This window comes from Odontesthes bonariensis, chromosome 10 (assembly GCF_027942865.1).
Source record: "Odontesthes bonariensis isolate fOdoBon6 chromosome 10, fOdoBon6.hap1, whole genome shotgun sequence".
NCBI classification, from domain to species: Eukaryota; Metazoa; Chordata; class Actinopteri; order Atheriniformes; family Atherinopsidae; genus Odontesthes; species Odontesthes bonariensis.
In genome coordinates, this window is record NC_134515.1 from 28,851,033 (window position 1) to 28,873,965 (window position 22,933).

The 22,933-nt window shown below is 43.7% G+C and overlaps 2 protein-coding genes across 2 annotated transcripts; one reads left to right on the forward strand and one right to left on the reverse strand.

The window, feature by feature from the left end:
- Positions 1-595: 595 nt before the first annotated feature.
- On the reverse strand, positions 596-12,994 carry LOC142389910 (uncharacterized). The gene is made up of 9 exons (XM_075475146.1): positions 12,232-12,994; positions 9,950-10,174; positions 9,141-9,299; positions 6,492-6,563; positions 5,256-6,404; positions 5,052-5,156; positions 4,190-4,224; positions 2,939-4,094; positions 596-1,025 (listed from the first exon to the last, which is right to left on the reverse strand). Exons 1-9 carry the CDS (start codon positions 12,850-12,852, stop codon positions 870-872), a joined length of 3,678 nt encoding a protein of 1,225 aa, XP_075331261.1. The 5' UTR covers positions 12,853-12,994; the 3' UTR covers positions 596-869.
- A 1,922-nt stretch (positions 12,995-14,916) lies between these two features.
- On the forward strand, positions 14,917-22,388 carry LOC142389911 (oxysterol-binding protein-related protein 2-like). The gene is made up of 14 exons (XM_075475148.1): positions 14,917-15,005; positions 15,312-15,443; positions 15,526-15,637; positions 17,258-17,333; positions 18,034-18,168; positions 18,445-18,542; positions 18,648-18,830; positions 19,302-19,409; positions 19,492-19,581; positions 19,674-19,800; positions 20,287-20,406; positions 20,918-21,041; positions 21,199-21,289; positions 21,825-22,388. The coding sequence occupies exons 2-14, from the start codon at positions 15,407-15,409 to the stop codon at positions 21,925-21,927; spliced, it is 1,404 nt and encodes a 467-aa protein (XP_075331263.1). The 5' UTR covers positions 14,917-15,005; positions 15,312-15,406; the 3' UTR covers positions 21,928-22,388.
- The last annotated feature ends 545 nt before the right edge of the window (positions 22,389-22,933 follow it).

Sequence of the window (22,933 nt, forward strand, 5' to 3'; positions counted from 1 at the left end):
AGCCCACATCATAAAGTGCTTTGTATGTAACAGTAGAAGTTGAACTCGTGTGGGGAGCAGAAATATGACCCCGTGTGATTGTGTGCCTCCCTTCCCTCTGTCCTTCACAACAGCTGACTGTCTGCCAAGTGAGGAGACCAGTGTTTAAGTTGATCTGCTCGTGGAAAACCTGAGCTCATGTCTGATGGAGCATTAAAAGAGTAAAGAAAATTAAATAAATAAGAATCAATACACATTTTCATGTAATTGACAAAGACACAGAGGCTGGGCCGGTTGTTTCTTTTCTGATTCATGCAGGTCAAGTGTTCAACAGTTCAGGAGGGGGCTCATTCTTCTGACCGGTGACGATCTCTCATCCTATTAACTACTTGGCATTTACTTTATCTTTCTTTTGAGCGTGTGATGTAACCGCCAGCAGCTGTGTCTTGCAGAAGAGCACAACCTGAAAAGTAAACAAGTATCTGACGCTTGCAGGAAGTCCTGCTGACGTTTACAGCGTGGCTGGAAAGTTGAGACATACATAGATTTAAAAAATAAATAAATAAATAAACAAAACTCCAAATTGTGCGTCTGAATAGACTTTTATTGAGTGAAAGAGCGCTAATATTTCCAAAACACCATCAAGATAATACAAATTGAATCACGAGAAACTGAAATAAAGACTACACTCACCTGTAAAAGTGGATGAGTCATTTGAATTGCACCAAAAGACACCAAAGATTTACTCACACCCCCCAAAAAACATCCCCCGTAAAGCTAGATCTACATTTAAAGACGAATGTACACAAAGTCAATGAAGTTCATCCTTTTGTCTGAGTGTTCTCAGCTGCTTTGTCACAAAGTGTAAAAGCTCCCGTTTCTCTTCCCTTTCAGCCACAGTTGGAGTCTGCAGCCACGCTCACCGGCGGCGAGTATCTGTGGCGCTGGAGTTTGCCCGGGACTGACGTTTGTCTCGCGCCGGAGCGAGACGGACGAGCAAAGCAGAAGGTCAACGTGCTGCTGGAGCTGCAGTCGTAGTTTCCTTCCTGTCAGAGAGAGCAGAGGCACTTATTTCCAGCAGCTGGATGGAAAGTTGTTTTTATTCATCCTTACTTCTATTTTCATGTTTTCATTAATACAATTTATTTAGTCTTATTTGATTGATCCTATTTCGTGTCAATTCAGTCTTTTAAATAACAGAAAAAAGACAACAAGGTAAAGTCTTCTCGTCACTCCTCCTTCTGATCCAGAGTCAGATTGTCCTGAGTTGTCACTTTGCACTTTGAAGTTTAGTCCAAAAATGACCATTTTGATAACTGGAAAACGACCAGGAATTTTGCACATTATTTTTCCTTTCAGCCTCCCGCCCGGTGGCAGCTGAGATGGGCTCCAGCCCGAGTTGGATTAAACGGGTACAGAAAAATGGATGGATTTTTCTGTCCATTTACCAAACAGCTCAGCAATCAGCTATTCAATGCATTATGAGGGCTCGTGTTCAATTTTAAATCTCACATAATCGTGTTCGCTTTAAAGGGGAAGTTTTTTTTTTTTTTTTTTAAACCTGGACCTTATTTCTAGCATAAAATACGTTCATCTACTCACCGATAACAGTTTGGTGAAAGGCGGCGTCCTTTGGAAGATATTTAGATTACTCGAGATCCGTGTATGTTCATATAACGGGAGAGAACAGGGCATTGACAATACAGCCTCTAAATAAGGCATTATTTCTTTATTTCACCAATACCTTTGGACGAATGAATGAATGAACGCGTACTATTGCACTGTTAGTTCAGAGCTGCTGTGCTGTTGGTTTTGGGGCTATCGGGGGCTTAAGCCTGATTCTTACTCGGCGCAACCTCGCTTTGATCCATTCTTACTAGCTGGTCGCAAATGGCGCAAACGGTCACCTGACCCAAAATTCCGCCACGCCCCCCGTCGCAAGCTAAAAAATCCTCGCGCGTCGCAAGGGCGCGCACACAACTTTTTTTCTGACTTCGCACGAGCTCAACCGGAAATAGCTGACCAAGAGAAAGGAAACATGAACACTGCAGAGACCGCGGTGACCGAGAGGATGCGCCTCTACAAACATCTGTATGAAACGTCTATGAAGTTACACTGGGACAACGTTTGACAAAGTTCGTCTTGTTGCAAAGGACGAACATTCCACCTTCTCTTCTGTTTTTGCCGCAGCCGCTTAGCTCTGAGATACATATACAGTTCTACACCCAGAGTAAATTCATTCCGCATCAGATGTGCCAGCCTCTGCTGACGTGACACCACAGGTGGCATTGTGTATGCTTTCTTCGTATGCTTTTCTTCGTCCGGTTCTTCAGCTTGTTTCCTCAACAGTGACGCCCGCTGGTCTGGAGAGAACTGCAAATGTGACGCATACTCGGCGCAATCTGCGCTTATGAGCTGAAGGAACTGTGAAGGGGCTGGCGCTTTCGATGACGTCATTAATGGTTCTCGAGCCAGAACAGTTGCGCGGTTGCGCCGAGTAAGAATCAGGCTTTATAGGAAGCTTTCTACACACACATCTACTGAGATGATGTCATCAACGCGCGCCGCTGCAGCACAGCTTATTTACTCCGAGCCCTGACTCTTCTTCATTTGTTAAGATTTGAAATTTATTTATTGATTATGTCAGAAAACAAACTGTTTTTTAAGTAACTGTTGAGGTTTCCGTGAGTTCTGTTTAATGTGCAGATTATTTCAGCTACCTTTTCAAGTACACATAACCAGACTGTTTCCATCCTAGCAGCTGTGGACCCTGGAGATTCACCATGTTTGGTCATTTTAGGTGAATTATTTTCCTTTCTGGTTTGCATGTCTGTGGGTGTGTGTGGGTCTGGAGGGTTGGGGGCCTCTATATTCATTACAACAAATGAGCCCCCCTCTCACTCAGATATAAAGAGCCAGAGACATGCTGATGTATGATGCCGTGGTTTCTGTCACTCACCTCTGATGTGACGGTACTTGGACTGTGTCTGACTCTCGGGCTCAGGCTGCTCCCTTTCTCCTCTCTCTGAGCTCGACTGGCCTCCTCCCTCTGCTTCATGAACCTCTGGTTGACGATCCTGGTCACGCTGTCGTTCCTGTGCAGCGCAGCAGCTTGAGGCCTCGCTGGAATGCGTTCCAGGTTCTTGGGGCCGCTCTTCGCCTTCTGATCTGACCCCTGTGCTGCCTTGTCTGTCCGGCCGCTCACCCTGCGCAGGAACTCTGTCACCAAGCCACAGCGGTTAGTGGCGGCAGATTTGCTGGGCGGCTTGGCGCTGCTTGTGGAGCCGTTGTTCTGTCCTCCACCTGATCTGGGACTTCTTTGTCGAGCCCACGCGATGCCGGAGTAGTTTTGGTGCGGTGGGCTCCAAGGAGCTCGATCTCTGGTGGTGGACCCGGAGGAGGAGGAGATGGAGCTCAAACTGGTGGGTGACGGGAGAGAAGAATGTCTGCGGTACAGTTTAGGGGAGGAGGTGGAAAATCTGTGCCTCTCCATTCGACCTGCTATCCCATCCAGAGAGGTGGAGATGTGCTGAGAACGGGCAGAGACCAGGGAGGAACTCGGGACTCTGGAAGGGCTGCTTTTCACCGTCCCATCTGTCTGCTGGCCGACGCTCACCATCTGCGGCTTCGTGTGGGTCTGAGTACCCGAGCAGGCCACGTCCACCCAGCGGCCCGCTGCTCTCCCCCTCTGTGAACTGCTGCGAACTGTCTGCCTCCAGCCGGCCGTCATTTCCTTCATGTCGTCGCTCAGGTTGGCAGACGAGCCCAGGCAGAGCTGAGAGAAGGAGGTTGGCGGTGTGCACCAAGGAGAGGAGGTGTCCACAGATTCTCTGTCTGTGACGGGGCTGCACTTCATCTGGACCAGCAGGACTCTGCGGGCTGACGGGGGGCTGTAGTAGATGCGGACGGCTGACTTCTCTGGGGCAGTGTTGCTTCTTTTCTGGGACATCTGCTCAAAGTCAAGATCAGGGAAGCTGAGCGGCATGATTAGATGGTCCCACGTCTTAATGGGGTCCTCTCGGTCCAGCTGGGAAGCCTCCTGGCTCAGATAGCACCAGTTCTTCTTTCTGGAGCCACATGGAGAAAACAGCCGACTCGATTGGTTTCCCTTTGAGCTGCAGATTTTGTGGGAAGACCAGGAGGTAAATGAGTTGTGGCTTTTATCATTGTCTTTAGCAAATGGGGCAAACAGTTTGTGGAAAACACTGACCTGTTTTCACAGTATCGTCCATCTCGAAAAACACGCTGAGCCAAGAGAGAAAAAAATGTAGTCAAAACAATAGTAACTGACTCACAGATGTTGGAATAGTGAGCTTCGTAAATCATTAACATGTCACCTTTTCCCATTTGTCTCACTTCTACTACATGTGACTGAAAATACGTCGTAAACAATGTAATATCCCTACAACTGATTTAGGTTGAAATCACAGTTGATTAAGGGTCTCTGGCTGATGTGAGGCATCTGAATTTGTTTGTTTCCTTGATTCTCTCTGTGCTAATCAGTGTATGTAGTGCAGCCAGTAATTAGTAACTGGACTTTGACTGTTCAAAAACTCATAATTCCTCATAATTCCGCATTTCTAAAGCTGAAGTACTGCCCCAAAAAGCTGCTGGCGTGGCCGTGGAGTCTTTAATTGCAGCAAACTAAATGCTCCTGTGAGGAAAAGAATGATTACAGACTGGTCTGTGGACTAAGAAGGAAAAGCAACAAGTAAAAAAACTAATAAAATACAGGCCTTCCAAAGCCAATCTTGAGTCATACATGATGTGCATTAAAACGTTTCTTCTTTGCATTTGCCCAAGCAGGTGGAAACTATCATACAGAAGTGGTGAATTTAGAGGACAGGGTCTGGGCAACACTGAGAATCAGTTGAGTGAATTCAGGCGATAGATTTGAACATGTTTGGCTGCGGCCCCTACGAGAGATTAGCCTAAATACTCTGGAATGGATTTCTCTCATGATGCCTGTTGAACTATCAGGACTTGTGGCCAGGAACAGAGATCATCTGAAGGGCTTCCCACTGTGTCACACGACCTCAAACACAGTGGGGGACTCAAGTTGGCATCCTTACCTTGAGTGCCCCGCCTGGATCGGCCTTGACCTCGCTCTCGTCTCGCAGCTCTGCACTGAGGTCGTGCAACAACCCCAGCAGCACGGACAGGGTTTTGTCTCTGCCCTGAGTAAAAAAATTCCAAATGTATTTACATGTTCAAGCTTTTGAAGAATATATTTGGCTTTAAAAATGCAACATTAACTGTAAGATCTTTCACTGTACCTCTGTTCCTTCCAGGTCAGGTCCTTTAACTTTACTCCACTGATGGAGGATCCGGAGAATCTGCAAAGACAGCCGCATTTTCGAATCCTTGCTGCTGCCCATGACATCTCCTTGTCTTGATTGTTTTGCTTCCTGCTTCACCTCTGTAGCGCAGAGGTCCTCTATACACTCCTGTTTAATCTGTGACTCTTTGATGATTTCATGGTTTGCGCAGAGAAAGGAGGAAATGTAGGAATCCCAGGCATACCTCTCATCATGAATGGAGCTTTGGCATTCATCTTCTCCTCTTAGTAGCATCTCTAGCCTTCCAATGAAGGCCACCAGCATGGCTTGCAAAAGCTCCAATGCCTCGTTTAAAGACCCTTGTGCCCTACCATTTGAGTTCAGGTCTGTCGGAGAGATCAAGGCACACGAGGAAGGTGAGCTGTGGCCATTTCTGGGTGCTGCGGTCAGGAGCTGAATGGCTGAAGTCAAAATGCAGGAATGGTCTCTGAGAGCACGAAGAGTCTCGTAGTCTTTGACTGTCATTCTTTTCAGTCCTTTGTCAAGTATTTTGTTGTCATCACCCTCATGACTGTCTGAAGGGTCCCACTCACCACCTACGGGACCCTCTCGAGTTATGTGGCATGCAGTAATTATCCTGTCAGTCGGCGGCTGGTTGCAGGGCAAAGATCTCTCAGCATCGCCTTTTCCTTCGTCTGACTCTTCGCTCTGATGCTGCTGGTACATCTCAGGTCCCATTTTCAAATTGCCCTGTTCATCCTTCACCGCTGTGGACAGATTTTCATCCAAAACATCTTCCTCTGCCCCACCTCCTCCTCCTACTCCAGCTTTTTCTCTGAGGTCGCTCATTTCTGCTCGCAGCCCGCGGTTCTCCACCTCGAGTTCTACGATGCGGCGGCTCAGGAGCATGGCCTCCTCCTCCACCAGTTTCAGGTGAACTTTGACCTCCGTTTCCCGGGAATGGACAGAGTTTTGTTTGCCTTCAGGTGATTGTGCGCCATTTACGTCGCCATAGGCTCGCTGGTATTTGGCCAGCTCCTCACGCATGGCCTCACTTTCTGACACCAACTTGGTGAGCTTCGTGCACATTAGAGCTAATTCCTCTTTGGCAAAGTGGAGTTGGCACTTGAGATCGGCGCTGTCATCCTTTTGGCAAACAGACAACAATGACAACAGTCATAAGCACAAGAGATTTAAAAACACTGCATTTAAAGAGGATGAAATATTTCAAACCTCCATCTGCTGAGAAAGCCTCCTCTCTGCCTTACTGACTGTTGATCTGATGCTTCTCTTCTTCAGAGAGTTCTGAGTAATAAAAACAAGAGTTTGATTAAGCAAGCAATGGATACACGGTCTTAGTAAGGAGAAAAACAGATCTCACAAGACAGTGGAGCCATTTTAAGAAAATCATATATGGTTAAAATATTGTTCAGACACCACGTATAGAAAGGTCTTGCTTTGCTGTTTGATCTTCTCATCTGATTCTCAACACAAAAGCCAAAATGTCTGGCAAGTCCTTAAAAGTTACTTTCAGATATGCAGAAAATGTTCTCTCCTCTGAGCTCTCCCTTTATCCTCATGAATTGCTTTACTTGTTATTCTGAGAATGAGTGGAATGTAAGCTACTGTCTGGAAGCATCGTCTCCCTCGTTAACACTAAACAGGATGGGTTAATAATAGAGATCTTTATAGTCAGGCTAATAGGTAAAAGACACAATGAGGGTTTTCACATCAGTGTCAGTGGGCCTGGAGGCTCCGCAGAAACTGTAGACTGTGAGCTGACATGTGATATTACTGATAGATGAGGACAGAAACAAATGCTGCGGCCTCTTCAAGTCAAAGATTGCTGTGGTTTGTGTGCCGCGTTAGACTTTTCATCACCGGTCTTCAGTAGAATTGTGTTATTGTTCTGGTCTGTGCGACCCTACTTTGACCTGACGGTCTCACGTTTCCACTTGACTCCTACAAACCGGGTCACAAACAGTCTCTGACACAGTCTCCTTCACATCTTTCTGCACTGTGTTTTGTGCTCCTAGATTAGATGAGCTAAGTAGATTTCCCTGTTGGGATCAAAGGGACTAGCAGCTGTCTCACATGAGTGGACCAGACTGAGCTCAAGCCAAAGCACAGAATCCTGGATTAAACTGAACACATGTCCTCAGAGAGCACAATGCTTCTTCCAGGTGGCTGAAGGAGTCATGAGAATAAAAGGTGGATTGGAAGTCCAGTCAGTGTCAGGGAGTGGTGGCCTTTTGATAAAAGCCTGTTCAGTGATGTTTGTAGGTCAGTGTGTTGCCTTTGTGAATACCATAATACGCGCTGATCCAGATTTAGCCAAGCTTAATGCAAGCAGAAAGGCAGAAAGCGCGTGAGAATCTATTTTTGTAATCTCTTGCAGCCTCTCTGCCTTTTTTTTCTGTCTTCTCAGCCGATGATATCAGCTGCGCCTGCAGTTCAGGACTCGGCATACCAGGCTGCTTCACCCAGCCCCGGCACCAGGCAGCTGCCGGCCGAGCCCTCCTCTCATATCACTGATCCACACCAGGGTCGTGTGTCGCCTGACATCGGGGTGACACAGGGATGAGAGGGACAGCTGGCTGGATGGGTGCAGCTGTGCTTGGGAATGGGAGGAGGGTGCCGTAGCAGAGAGATGGAGGTTAATGAAGGTTGTCTGGTGGAAGCTTGTGTTTCCATCAATGTTCAGGCTTTATATCTGGACCCAATACACTCATTTATTAGTTACTTTCCATATAAGTCCTCTATACTCTATAATACTCTCCTTTTCAGAAGCCTTAAAAACCACTTAATTTATCCAATATTACACACATATCAGTAAGTATCAAAAGTCTGAATTTCGAGGATTGGCAGTTAATTTGAAAATGAGATTAGACTCAGTTCTTGAGAACAACTGCTTCTAAAGAAAAAAAAAAGAATTTTGGATGCGACATCTTAAAAAACCAAGAGAAGAAGTCGTCTTTTATTCAAGCACTTCAAATTACCATGACCTGGATGACTGGGAATCTACACCAACAATAAAGTGTTTTCAATCAGCGGGAGGACAGTGAGGTGTAAGTGGTGGCTGTGTTTTATTAAAAGAACAGCAGTCTATCAAAAGTCTGAGCTTCGCAACACATGTTTGTGGAAGCGTGTCGTGACACAAAGAGATTTCTGGGGACCTCAGAAAAAGATTGATGTTGATGCTCATTGGGCTGGAAAACCATCTCAGAGTTTGAACTGTGCCGGTCCAGATTCAGACAGATTGTGTACAGATGGAGGAAATTCAAGACAATTTTCTCCCTCCATAGAAGTGGTCCAGATGTAATTGTCCATGAGATCAGAAAAAAAAAAACAGAAAAACTTGCGAGCAATTAGAGGCCTCTCTCACATTGGCGGATGTTAATGTGTGTGTGGTAGGGCCGCCGGGAGAAAGGCTTTGTAGTCGGATGAGACTAAACAGAACAAAAAATGGTTAAAGATGACAAAAGTTATTGTCTTGGAATGGGTATGTAAAAATTCTGACCGTAATCCATTAGATAGGTTTAGGAAGAGGTTCATGTGAGGAAACTTCCAAACATCCCAGAGCTGAAGCTGCTAAGAAGGAATGGGTTTAAATTCCTCTGAGCTGATGTGCAGGACTAATCATCAGTTACTGGGCAACATTTAACTGCAGTTATTGCTGCAAATGGAGGTCACATCAGATACAGAAAGCAAAGGTTTATAATATTGGATCATTTTCCTCTTTAAACAACCAACAGAGTGTAATATTTTCGTCTTATCTGCTTAGTTGACCTTTTTTAATTAATTTTTAGGGACTGCATTGTGATGTAACAATCATTTAAACTAACTGACCAGCTGATGGAGGACTAAATGTAAAATCCTCACCTCTCTGGCTTTTTCCACCTCGGTCTGTAAGACCTGCTTAGCCACGTCCAGCTGCTGTGTCTTCTCGCGCAGCGCCTCGTTTTCCCACTCCAGCTGGGAATTCTTCTTCTGCACCTCCTCCAGCTCGGTGTACAGGCGGAGGGACACGCTCTTTGCAACCTGCGTGCAGAGCAAAAAGCTGGTAATCATAGTTCCAGTAAAGAAAAGTGCTGGTTCCACTCATCAACGTTATTTTTTTTGAGTGAGTCGAACATGTTCTCTACAGCAGCTGGGTTTGGCTGGTGCTTACAGACTTTACAAGGAAATTCTTGTGACAGGAATTTACCAAACGAGTGCGTGGAAATGGGCAAGAGTGAGGCTGTCAGGAATCCTACACCACACGCACCCTGCCCAGATTCAGAGAAACTCAGCCTGGCTGCCAACGTTCAACAGTGACTGGACCACCATGTTTCTGGTAAATATTACCCTTTTCTGTCTTTTTGTAGTCATAATGAGCAACTCACCACATAAGTACACTACAGTATGACAAAAATATAAACAGGATGCATGATGAAGACATTTCAGTGTAATGACATGTTTGTGGTACCAGCAAACAGCAGGGAGTACTTTAAACAGCCGTTAATCAGGGTACAGTCAACTGATTACAGTGCTCCATTGCATATGAGCAAGACTATAACTATTTCATGCTCTGAAGTGAGAGTAGGTTTGCGGTGCTGCACCAAATGTTTGCTCACATGTTTGAAACGGGAATAGACGTGATTCATTCAGAGGCAAAAGGAAATTTTACTGTGTTTTTTTTCTTTTCTGACCTTGATGTCGTGCTCCAGGCTCCTGACTAGCTCACCGTCCACCTGCCCAGTCTGAGCCACTCGAATGCTGCGGCGCTCGGCCTTGCGGAGGCGGTACTGCAGGATGCGACACGTCTTGTTGGCCTGCTCCAGCTGCAGCCGCAGCTCCTGCAGCTGGTACACCTCCTCCTCCTGGAACATGTCACGCATTTCCAGCATCTCACAACGGAGCTCATCCACCTCATCCTGCAGCGACAACACCACAAGTGCAAATATTAAATCCAGGAAAGGAGGTGTTTTGCTGGGGAAAAATCTGGTTTTCATTATTTACCCACCAGTGACTACTGTATTCACTTGAAACTGAAGCTGGAAATATAAAGCAATTAAGATTGAATGCAGTTAGTTAATGTTAGTTCAGTGTGGTTTGGGTCGAGTCCCAAATGTCCTGTGTTAAATCTAATGTGTCCCACAGACATATACTTCAGTTAAAACCATTCTCAGTCATTAGGGTTCTAATGAATATTGTGTTCAGTATTTTCTTGGTCTCTATTTATATCCATTGCAGCACCAGTCATGTGAGAAAGAATGTACTCTCTTGTCCAGTTCTAAGGTTTTATGTATCAAGATATCTGGTTATTACCAGGTCTTGAAAAGAGCTAAATACAATTTCATATGAACAGCAACATCATAAACATAATTTCAGATAAACTAGGCCAGAATTCAGAAGCAGTGTGTGAAAAACTAAGTCCACCCTTCCTGCTTAGATAGGAATTATGAGATTAAGTGGCAGCCAGGAGCTGAAAATCAAATGCACTTGATTAACTTATCATCGGCAGGTGTGAGATTGTGCCAATTTTCTGGTCAGGAGCATTCAGATGAGTCTTAACACTATGTCAAGGAGGAAAGACATCAGCAATATCTAAGAGAAGCAATTGTTGCTGCCCATCAATCTGGTTATAAGGCAATTCCCAAACTATTGGGAGTCCATCATTCAACAGTCAGAAAGATTATTCACACACGGAAAGCATTCAAAATAGTAGATATTTCCATAAGTCGACGTCCCAGCAAGTTTGCCTTTCACAAGGCGTCTGCAACAATGGCCTTTGGACAAACTTTGGTCAAAATGCACAGCATCACATCTAGAGAAAACCAAACACAGCATATCAGCACAAACAGCCCATACAAACGGTCAAGCATGGTGGTGGAGGGCTGATGATTTGGGCTTGTTTTGCAGTCAAACAACCTGGGCACCTTGCAGTCATTGAGTCCACCATGAACTCCTCTGTATACCAAAGTATTCTAGATTCAAATGTGAGGCCATCAGCTAAAGCTTGGCTGAAATTGGGTCATGCAACAGGACAATGATCCCAAACACAGAAGCAAATCTACAACAGAATGTCTGAAAAAGAACAGAATTAAGGTGATGCAATGACCCAGTTACAGTCCGGACCTTAACTTGACTGAAATACAAAGTTGGGAACTTCAAAGAGCTGTGAGGATTGGGCCAAAATTCCAACTACAAAGATGTGAGACTCATAACTTCAAACCCAAAATAATGACTTCAAGTTATTGTCAATAAAGGTCGTGTTCTTTGTCAATCACACCCCGATTCTACATTTTGCCTTAGTTTTTGTTCAATAAACAATGACACATATGCCATGTTGCCATTCATCCGAGGTTTTGCACTTCATTTTAACACCTGATAAGGACCAGAATGTTGTTGTTTTTTGTCACTGTATTCTTTTACATAAAATCTTTTTAAAAGAGGCTTTCTTTTCCATTTTGATTGTATGTCATATCTAAATTATTACTTCCAATTCATATCATCCCCCTCAACGTGAGCCTAACTAAAAAAAACTCTGGAACAAACAGAACAAACCCATCCATCATGAAGGACACAGGTAGTCTCATTAGGTGATTGTGAAAGTTCATCATCTAATCATCGGCTCAGTCTAAGTTTATGAACTTACAGTAAGCTTTGAGGAGGTTAATTCGTGCAACTGCTTTTACTCTTTTGATAAACACTTTCCTACGGGAAATGTTTCTGACAAAAATGTAGGTCACTCGTGACTTTTGATTCTTGCATGAGAGCGTCTCCTTAGAAGCTAATAGACTGGCATGGCCTAAGCACCTACGGAAAATCGGCTCCAGAGTGGAGAGTCAAAGCACTCACATGCTCTGAGAGATCTCATACGTAAGCAACTAAAATTGAGCAATTCAAACACATTCCACACGGATATCATGCAAACCGAATTAAAATTACAAACTGACTAACTGGATTAATTCAATTAGAGGAAACTTACTTTCAGATATTCGTTCTCTGACCTCAAATCCTCCACTTCCCTGACAAGATCCTCGGTTGTCTCCCCCATCATGAAATCCATAAACGGCCCCGCGGACTTGAACAAACTGAGGCCCCCTGCGGCAGCATCCGGCTGGAGAGCGCAGGTATCTCCCGCTGCTTTTACGCACGGTTTGCCGTCGCCTGGCCCCTCGCTGTCCGGTCTCACATAAGCTCTGCCGTCTATCCAGCTTAACTCGTTAACGCTGCTCGGTGAGTCGTGCTTGTTGCCCTCCGAGGTGCAGTCGGATATTTCTGAGCTGCTGTCCGAGGAGGACAGTTTCCCAGACAGACAGCCGGAGTCTTTGCTCAGGTCCTCTGAGGCGTTGCTGGCGTCCGACAGCTTCCTCTGCACGCTGGGGCTCCCACTCAAAGACACTTTCCCCTCTCGCTTTGCAGATGGTTTCCCGTCCACAGCAGAGTCCCACTGATCTGACTGTGCGTCCTTAAAAGCGGACACACTTTGGGCATCTTTGGAGGACGGATCCTTCTTCTTTTTCCGGACCGAAACCTGCTGGTGCGTCTTGGGTTGCTTCTGGCTGCGGAGCGCACTCTTTGCGCTCTTATCACCGTCTTTGTTCATTTTTTGTTTGTTCTTTCTTTCGGTTCACTTTTGAAACAGGACTTTGGCTTTCTAAATCAATATGAGCTAAATATTTGCACACTTAATTAGGTCCGAGATTCACAGCTGTTTGCGGAGGTCCGACTAACTGCTCTGCATCTTGAGGACTAAAACTTTTCCTCAGCCCTGAGACAGAAATCTGTCACACTAAGGCAGCTGACTTCCGGTTACCGTGTCCAAAATAAGACCCTCTCACATGTTAAATATCATGGTGATCCACAACTGAAATTATGTGTAAACGTGTCTAATTGTGTGACTTAAACAAAAAGAACACTGTAAACGACATAGGATTTATCAAGGTCATTAAAAGATATTTCCCCCAATTAAAGTCTCAAAATCAACAACCAAGTACACTATCTCACATTCTCCGTCATATTAGATTAGATTAATGTAGGAGAGAGAAAAGTGTTTGGAAAAATTTAAAAAATAAATTAAATAAAACAATTCAACACTCAATGATTATTGTAGCCTATTGCTTGACTCTAATTTAAACTTGATAACAATTGGAAATTATATCTTATTAATGACAATTTTATACATCATTACTGATTAAATATCATAAATCAGCCTTGTTGATAGATAGATAGATAGATAGATAGATAGATAGATAGATAGATAGATAGATAGATAGATAGATAGATAGATAGATACTTTATTAATCCCAATTTGGGAAATTGTTTTGTTGCAGCAGCATACAGTAAAGATATGAAAACAATTAAAGGAGTAAAAACAAGCAAATAGAATAGAATAAAATATAAAATAAATTTAAAAAAATCAATGGAGCTTTGTGATTCTTAACGTGCCATCCAAACCTTTTATAAAAGTGTTTTGTTTTCTTTAAACTTGTCTTAGAACATGAAATAATTGCTCTGGTGCTCAGGTGTCCCACATGAACTGGATCACAAGTGTAAAGCTGCCACCGTGTGGATTTCATCTGGCTTCTTCAGTGAAGTCGTTTTTTTCCCCCTCCCTCTCCTTAACATTGATCAGCCAACACACGGCGATGAATCCAGATTACCTGTCAAATACTGTACAGCCACATCAGATAAAACAGATTAAATCAGTCACTCGGAGTGTCGAACATCTTACACAGACTTTATTTAAAAACTGGATCATTTCGCTTCACGGCCATCATACCACACCACGTCATGAGCCTTAAACTCTGCCCACTCATTGGACACGAAAGTAAGCGTTGTGGGCACGCAGGGGGGCGTGTGATTGCTTAATATGCTGTCCGTCAGACATCCATCCCAGAAAAAAAAAGCCAAGAACCAGCACAAAAGACACCGGGAGGGGGGGTGTTGAGGAGCACGCTGCTCTCATAAAGGCACACAGAGGGTGGCACATGGGCTTTTAATGCCTACTAAATAAAACATTTATTGGTGGTTGTCAAACCTGTAATAACCATTAAATAAACATCCCACCTCTATCTCCATCTAATTTTATAACATCATTATAGAATCTCATTGCATGCTCTTGTGAGGAAGAGGAAAACGCACACTGATTTATATATGGCCGCACACGCTGATTTATTTTTTAAAGGTTTTTTTACGAGACTGATATTTATTAATCCAAATTAAATAGTAACTCTATTAGAAAGTCATTGCGTGTCATTGGAAGTGTGGGATATATACCCAACAGTTGACTCACTAATCACTTCATGTTTTACACTAATTTTTTTTAGAAATGTGATATGTAATATAGTATCGGTCTTATATTTACTGAAAGATACTCTGGTATCTCCTAAATGAGCATATGCAACATTTGGTGTTTACTCATTAAATTGGAAATGGCCTATAATAGGTTAAAGTTCAGAGTAAATAATAATGGACCGTTAATTCCATTAATACTCCTCAGATATGAGGAGTCACGCCCATCCAGCCTGAGGTGGAGTCATGTGTTGCCTTTTTAATGTCACATTATTGGATGTGTGTTGAAAATAGCTCAACATCTGCTCTTTGCCTTCCATTTCTGGGCCTCTCCTGGCTGCGATCTGGTTGGCTGACGAGCTTGTCAGTCACGGTGTCCTTGCCGCCCACTTCCGCCAGGCTTCAGAGACACTGCACTTTTCGATTGTTTATGTTACTTGAGGCTACTTTGACTTTAACTCACAGGTACACTTAATTTAATTGTGTGTTAAGGTTTATGTCAGTGTCCCTGTGGGTCTGTCAGTGACTGTGCTGATGTCATTAGCTCATCACTGCTCCAGCTGACGTTTGAACTCACTGGAGCAGCGATGCTAACGGCTAGCTAGCCACTCAGAGAGCTAACTGATAGCCGAGGGTCTCTGAGGAGCAGAGTGGCTGACACCGAGCCAGCAAGCCGTTGTTGTTTTAGTCATAACATGTTCTGGATAGTGTTTGGCTTTACCGAGCAGAGGAAGGTCTCTGGCGTGGTGTAACGAGCTCTCCGTGTTGCAGGTGGCGTGTTTGGCAGGTTGGGATGCGTGAAGACGGGTCCGATATTGGAAACATGACAGTTTTTTAGTAACGTTTAGTTACTTTCTCTGCTCAGTATGAACAGCGAGGAGGAATTTTTCGACGCAGAGACAGGTGAGCCCGACAGACAAAGGCCTCTTGTACCCGAGTGGATAAGTGTAAACATTTTGACTGGGCGCTCTCTCATTCCGATCAGGGTTGGAGTCTGATGATTCCTGTGAGGTCAGTTTCAAAGATGCCCTGGTGTTTGACAGCAAGCAGGTGACTGATGGCAGCGCCACACAGGAGAACGGAACGTGGGAGCGCAGGTGAGTGTCATCCTTATGAATGTTACTTGGACTTATAATCATAAACAGGCATGTTTTTATTGTATGTCATTTTCTCTTGATATGTGTTTGTGACAAGGGTGGGGATCTGTTCATGAATACTATTCCAGAGAATTGAGCCAAAAATTACATTAAACTGACACCAAAAAACAAGAAACTTTAAAATCCTTTCACATGGGTGTGGCACGCTTTGAAAATATTGCTATCCTGAGACGTCACTGCCAGATTGTCATAGTTTTTAATGCAAATAGTCATCAGGGTAGTAAAAAAAAAATAAAGATAATAAAAATGGCAAATTCAAGACAATGCAAGGAAGGGAGGGAGGGATGGATGAGCGAGTTGGGTCCTTTCGAATTGATTAGGGCCTGAAAATCATCTCCCAAACCTGCTGCCAGTTTCTGAAGAAGGCTGTGATCTTTGTAGGTGTTTTAACTCATTAACACAGAGAAATGTGTGGACTTCTCCCAGCTCACACACCTGGAAATGCATAGTGAACAGGAGGCAGGACCTGATGTAAAAGTATGCTACTGGAATGACAGTGTTTTGTTTACCACATATTAAGGTAAACAAAAAAAAAATATTTTTCCAGCTGAAAGAATCAAATTGGTTAATATCAAGTTTCTCTGTTCGTGGTGACTCTGCATGCACCTGAAATATTAACACACGTGCAAAGAGCACCCCACATTCGGACAGCAGCAACCGCTATCGGCGCGCACACCGAAATTTCTAGATAATTACCTGCTAGCAAACTTACACGGAGAGGAAAAAACTTTGCCAGAACCCTGCAAGGTGTCTGGTGCAGACCTTTTCTTACATTTCTCTCTGGAAGGCTGCCGTGCAGGAGTTTCAACGGCCTCTTAGCCAGCCACAAAAGCAACAGAGATACCTGAGTGGTAAAGCCCCCCCCCCCCCCCCCCTGAACCCATTTCTTTCTGAAAAGAGATTTATAGCGAGGGACGACAACAGTGAACAAATGGAGAAACTCTCTCAAATGGTTGAAGTTGATTAAAAAGAAGAAGAGTAGCTGGATTTGTTCACTGAGTAGTTTTTTTTTTTTTTTTTTAAAGACATTCTCATTTAAGATTCATTAACTACATTTGTTCAGTGACATGATTCCTGAGGAATGCAGTAGCTGCGCATGCTGGGCACAGTGTGTGCTCTGCGTATGCATGTGTGTGTGCCCATAGATTTGTTTCATCTTTGGGTAAGTGGTCTGAAGCTTCCGTCATGCATGCACTCACAAGCTTTAGCTGTGGAGTAAAAGCAATGTAAAGCTTCTGGAGATACTGCGGGTGTCGTGTCAGTCATCTTTTCAGCTTTGTCAAACATTTAGTCTGATTTTGATTGATTTGAATCGTGTGATACTTTACTAATCCCAAAAATGGAAAATTCTTTTTCCAGCTGAAAGAATCAAATTGGTTAATATCAATATTATAGTAAAATAGTTATTGCTGTGGGCAGGGATGACCTCCTGTAACGTCCTTTTGTTGCGGCGGAGCTGAAGAAGCCTCTGTCTGAACACACTTTGTTGTTTGATCGCTCATTTATGTGCAGCTTCAAGATAAAAGCCTTTTAATCTCATTTGATCCCATTGTGTCCCAGGAAAAGCCTGCCCGCTGAAATGATCTCCAGGAATAATTTTAGTGTGTGGAGTATACTGAAGAAATGCATCGGCATGGTGAGTCCCGCTTGCTTCCTCGTCAATGTGTGAGAATACGGCGCCTCCCATTTCACAACTGATGCTCTACAGTCCCATTTTCTAAAAAAAGCTGTGTAAAAAGTCCTTTGGAATTTGATACAAGTAGCACATTCAAAAGCTGGACAGGGTTAACAAACCAAAACAAACAAAACAACTGGAAAAGTGATGGAATGCTGGGTGAATGGTAGAGACGGGGAGGTTTGCCTGCCTGAAACACTGCATGAGCAAATGTTTCTTGTGTTTTAAGAAGAATGTTTCTCCATGTAAAATTGTGAAGCATTTGGGGATTTCATGATTTGCAAGACTTGATATCATTAAAAAAGATGAAGAGAATCCAAAGACATCGCTTTACACAGAGAACCAGGTTACAAACCAGCATTGCATGGGCACGATTTTCAGGCCCACTGGTGGCTCTCCTCTAAAACCAGACGTGATTGGAATCAAGATCACTTCTGGAATCTTTAGTCGGTTAACGCAACCTTATTGATTGTTTACTGCAAGAAAATTCTGTTACTTTATAGATTGTCTTGATATTGTTAACAGTTAGAAATAAGGCGTACGTTGCTTCCCTTTTCTCTCTAACATTAAGTGCCGTGATGTGTGTGTTGTTCATGGAAAGCCATTTGGTTTTCTCATTATTCAGGATTAAAATGTCGGTTCCTCTGTTGTGGTGTTACAGGAGCTGTCCAAAATAGCGATGCCGGTTGTGTTTAACGAGCCGCTGAGCTTTCTCCAGAGAATCTCGGAGTACATGGAACACACTCACCTCATCCACAAAGCTTGCAGCTTGCCTGACTCCATAGAACGCATGCAGGTAGAGATGACGCATGGATGCCAAGTCACCATTTTCAGATCTCTTTTTTCTTTTTTTTTCTTTTGCTCTAGAAAGAAATTTTTTCTGCGTGTGCAAGCTTTGTTCTAATTTCTACCCAAACATTTAGAGAAACAAGCAAAAATAACTTTTTATCATCAAGTGAGACCAAGGAAAGCCACACATTTAAGAAGGAGTGATGGAATATTTGGTGTTTTTGCTTGCAGGGACAAAAAAAAAGACAAACTACTCTGATTTAATGTTTTGCCTCTGTCAAAGGTTGTTGCTGCGTTCGCCGTTTCCGCCGTAGCATCTCAGTGGGAAAGAACTGGAAAGCCATTCAATCCTTTACTAGGGGAAACGTATGAACTCACAAGGTAATGTCTGAGAAGACGTGTGCGCTTTGGTGACAAAATTTGTTTTTCTAGTCTTAGTCAAGGTTTTTTTTAAACATTTGTTTTTCACCCCCACCCCCCACCAAGAGAGGACGAGGGATACAGATTGATCTCAGAGCAGGTGAGCCACCACCCCCCGATCAGTGCCTTCCACGCCCAGTCTTTGAAGCAGGAGTTTGAGTTTCATGGCTCCATCTACCCAAAGCTTAAGTTCTGGGGCAAAAGCGTGGAGGCAGAGCCTAAAGGCACCATGACGCTGGAGTTATTAAAGTGAGTGTTTAGCCTCTTTTTCCTTGCTGCTTTGTACTGTCTACTAAACTTCTCGCACGTTTGTGACATCAAACACGACAGACCAGAAATTGGAAAAAAAAACTGATGCTCAAACTAAACTCAATGTCAGGTGTAATGGGTCTCCTTTTTTTCTTGCTTTTAGAAAGCTAGCATATAGCTAGTTTGTGTAAAAAGAGTTTCATCCAGTAGTGCGGGTGTCTGCACTCTCTTTGCTTCGTAGCTTACAGTTAGCTTAGCATAAAGGTCACAATAATCCCTGCTGATTGTGTATGTTGTGCTGTTTTTGTTGTGATTAAACAAATTGGTGTTGATTAGTTGATCAGAGGTTGATCTTGCACATGCAGCCCTGCATTTTTATACAAACATGAGAATGCTACGGTTAGTCGTGCATATGTGGATATTTCCCGTCATATGAGACTACCCCTTGAAGACGCTGTGATTTTGCCACAGACACAAAGAAGCGTACACGTGGACAAATCCAATGTGCTGCGTGCATAACATCATCCTGGGAAAACTCTGGATTGAACAGTATGGAACGGTGGAAATCGTCAACCACAGGTATGATAACTGATCCCTCACAGAAACCCGAAAGCTGCTTTGACGAGTCATTATTGAGTACTCATATAGAATTTCCTTTTAGCACGGGAGACAAGTGCATTTTGAACTTTAAACCGTGTGGGATGTTTGGAAAGGACCTACACAAAGTGGAGGGACACATCCAAGACAAAAGGTGAGCGCTCGAACACGACAGCACTGTCAAAACAAGTGATTGGATGGATTGGTGGAGCTTTCTCTGAGCTGAATTCGATGTGGTTGAAGCAGTAAGAAGAAGCGGCAAGTGATCTATGGGAAGTGGACGGAGTGCATGTACGGCATCGACCCCAAGCTTTGGGAAGGGTACAAGAAGGCGGACAAGAAGGCGGGAGGCGACTCGAAGAAGCTGAAGCAGGTGAGAGACGCTTCGGGGGATTCCGCTGTGACTCGCATGTGATCGTCCGCTGAGATGAAATGCCGCTCGGTGTGCTCACACGTTTGTCTTCAACCTGTTTTACATGTGACTGAAACTCTTCTCTCAAATGGTATCTTTTCCTTTCACAATAACATGCAGTGGCATTAGTAACAGGTAAGGTAAAAGTGCATTTGGTATCTGTAGTGTGCTACTGCTGTTGTCTAGTTCTGTTCAGAGTGTAGTGTATGATTAGATCATTGCCAGCACTAATCCATGATGCCTTGCAATGACATGCGATGTTGCTTGAGAAACGTGTTGAACTTGTGGTAACTGTAGTTCTGTGAATCACCTGTTTGCACTGGACTGTGTGTACAGTTGGCTTGAGATCAGTCCACATGTGGTGGAGTTATTTATCTGGACGTGTGTGTGTGTGTGTGTGTGTGTGTGTGTGCGCGTGTGTGTGTGTGTGTGTGTGTGTGTGTGTAGGAGCATAGCTGTGAAGGGGAGGAGACTGATGAGATGCCTGAAGTTCAAGAGACCGTGACTGTGATTCCAGGAAGTGCCTTATTGTGGAGGATAACGCCACGGCCCGCTCACTCAGCACAGGTGATGATTCACAAACACTTTGTTAAAGAGTACGTAGGTTACTGTTAGCATCTCAGCATTTTTACACAACTAAAGGGGCTTCGCTCAGCTTTAAGGGCACAGCACTTTCATTTTCAAGCAAAGCAAATTTTAACCAATCTTTTGATAGACTGTCCGACAGCAAAAACAAGTAGACTGAATAGTGGCGCCAGAGGGTGGCAGCTTGTAATTCAGTAGAATTCAAGTAAGGAAAAACAACTGGTGTGTACGAGGAGAGAGCTCTTCTTAAGAAATCTGTCATAGCTGGGAATATCTGGAGTATTACACCGCCTGGCCAAAAAAAAGCCCCAAAAAGTATGGATGTTCTGTACCCAAATGATTACAGCGACTGATGGATGTAGAATCTGCATGTGCTGCTACAGTAGGGCAAAGCATCGTCCACTTTTGAATCTCGGCATTTCTCGAACAACTCGCTGCACGATTAAAGATGTTCATTTCTCCTGTATCTCGTGCTGTATGTCTCTCTTCATAGATGTATAACTTCACCAGCTTTGCCGTGACACTAAACGAGCTGGAGCCCGGCATGGAGAGACTGCTGGCGTCGACAGACTGCCGGATGAGGCCTGACATCAGAGCCATGGAGAACGGTGACATAGGTAACACCAGGCTCACGTAAACATTAGGGAAGGTTTTTTTTTCTTTTTTTTTCCCCTCATCGAGATCCCTCACATGGTCCTCCAAAGGCTGATTCATGTATTTGTGCATGAGTTTTGTTTAATTCTTTTGTTGTTGTTGTTTTTTTGTTTTTTTTAGATTTAGCTAGTGTAGAGAAAGAGCGCTTAGAGGAAAAACAGAGAGCTGCACGGAGGGAACGCTCCCAGGACGAGGAGGACTGGTCCAACAGGCAAGTGTTGATGGGGCTGCTTACAAACCTTTTTTGTTTGTCAAAGCTCTATGACTATAATTATATTTAATAAATTACATGTAATAGAAATTGATCCAGAGAAAGTTTCCGTTCATTGGGCCTATTCCTTGTCTAAATTTATCCATAAAACAGTTCTCAAGAACTACAGTCCCTAAATGGCCACTACGGGCTGCCTCCAAAAGTGAGCCAATCCCTCTATGTTTTTTTTTTGCTTAGACCCACATCAGACTGAGCTGCTTTGATAGGCCTCCTGCATCTACAGATTTGCATATGTAGTCATAGGTGTGGCCGCCTACTTACTGTGAGGTGATGGAGAGAACAAAACGCTCTACATGTGTTTCCACTGAGAGATTTATACAGATGCAAGTAATATGTCTGATAGGGCCTTTTAAATTCCTTAATTTCAGCTTTAACTGAAAGCCTCTTGGACCATAATGGTTACTGCTGCCATGGTGTAGCATGTCTCGTAACCCCGTCATTAAAAGCAGCTCCCGTGCGTCTCATCTCTCTTCAGGTGGTTCCAGCTCGGAACGAACCCTCATACAGGAGCTGAGGATTGGCTGTACACAGGTGGATACTTTGACCGGAGTTACACTGACTGTCCCAACATTTATTGACGCAGGAGACGCCGAGAGTATCTGATAGGATCCACTTTTTATTTCGCGGCATCTCAGATTTGTGACTTTGTGATGGCCAGACGCTTGCTGGTACTTTCTGTGTTAGAATCAGTGGAAATTGAAATCTGTTTATCAGATTATCTGCAACTGACTGTGAACATACTACACAGGAGAAGTGTAATATAAAGGGGAACTTTAGAGGTTACTGACTGTAAATGTTGACTCCACACGTCTCTTCCGTTAACAACCCTGAACATGTATGTCACCCACCGTTTGAAGGTTTTTAACTGTGATCTCTGGAGTGGTGAACTAGCTGCTGCCGGACACAAAAGGATATATATATTCAGTTTTGGTTCAGGTGCTCATTATCTGAACCGTTATCTTAGCTGTAAGCTCACCACACACTTCTGTCTAGTTGCATTCAAATATCAGGGGTTATTTAAACACATACTTTTATATAACCAACTTGGAAATTAGATGTTTACTTTACTTAACACTAAACATCTCCAAAATGTTACACGTGTTTCTGTGAGTAGAGACTCAAAAGTAAATGGAAGCTGCTTAGAATCATGTTTACTTGCCACAGTTAGCAGATATTGTTGGTACATTATATTATTGTCTGCTGTAATATAGATGATGTGTATAACAACTGGTTAATGCATGCTCACCAAGATGTTAACTTACACAAGTTGAAGCCATAAAAACCTTTTCTGCACTGAGTATAGAAGCATCCATGCACTCTGAAATAATGGATCCAGAGAGAATTGGTTACAGGTGATCTGACACTGTGGTCGTCTCCCCGGTGCCGTTCATCTCTAAACTTTGAAACTACTGACTGCACAAAGCGGATTTCTGTATAACAGATGGGGAAATCTGCACAGGTTTCAGTAATGTAATAGTCAAATTTGAACTATTCAGAGCGTTAATATTGTATAAAAACCATTTAACGTGAAAGAAAACGTACAGCAAACTTCAACTTTTATTCCTTTTTCACTTCTTTTTGGGG

Coding starts and splice junctions, on each gene's coding strand:
- LOC142389910 (XM_075475146.1), bottom strand. CDS start 12,852: ATGAACAAAGACGGTGATAAGAGCGCAAAGAGTGCGCTCCGCAGCCAG. Junction 6,564..9,140: donor AGGTGGAAAAAGCCAGAGAG/GTGAGGATTTTA, acceptor TTTATTACTCAG/AACTCTCTGAAGAAGAGAAG. Junction 5,157..5,255: donor CTGACCTGGAAGGAACAGAG/GTACAGTGAAAG, acceptor TTTTTTACTCAG/GGCAGAGACAAAACCCTGTC.
- LOC142389911 (XM_075475148.1), top strand. CDS start 15,407: ATGAACAGCGAGGAGGAATTTTTCGACGCAGAGACAG. Junction 18,831..19,301: donor ATGACGCTGGAGTTATTAAA/GTGAGTGTTTAG, acceptor ATTTTGCCACAG/ACACAAAGAAGCGTACACGT. Junction 19,801..20,286: donor ACTCGAAGAAGCTGAAGCAG/GTGAGAGACGCT, acceptor GTGTGTGTGTAG/GAGCATAGCTGTGAAGGGGA.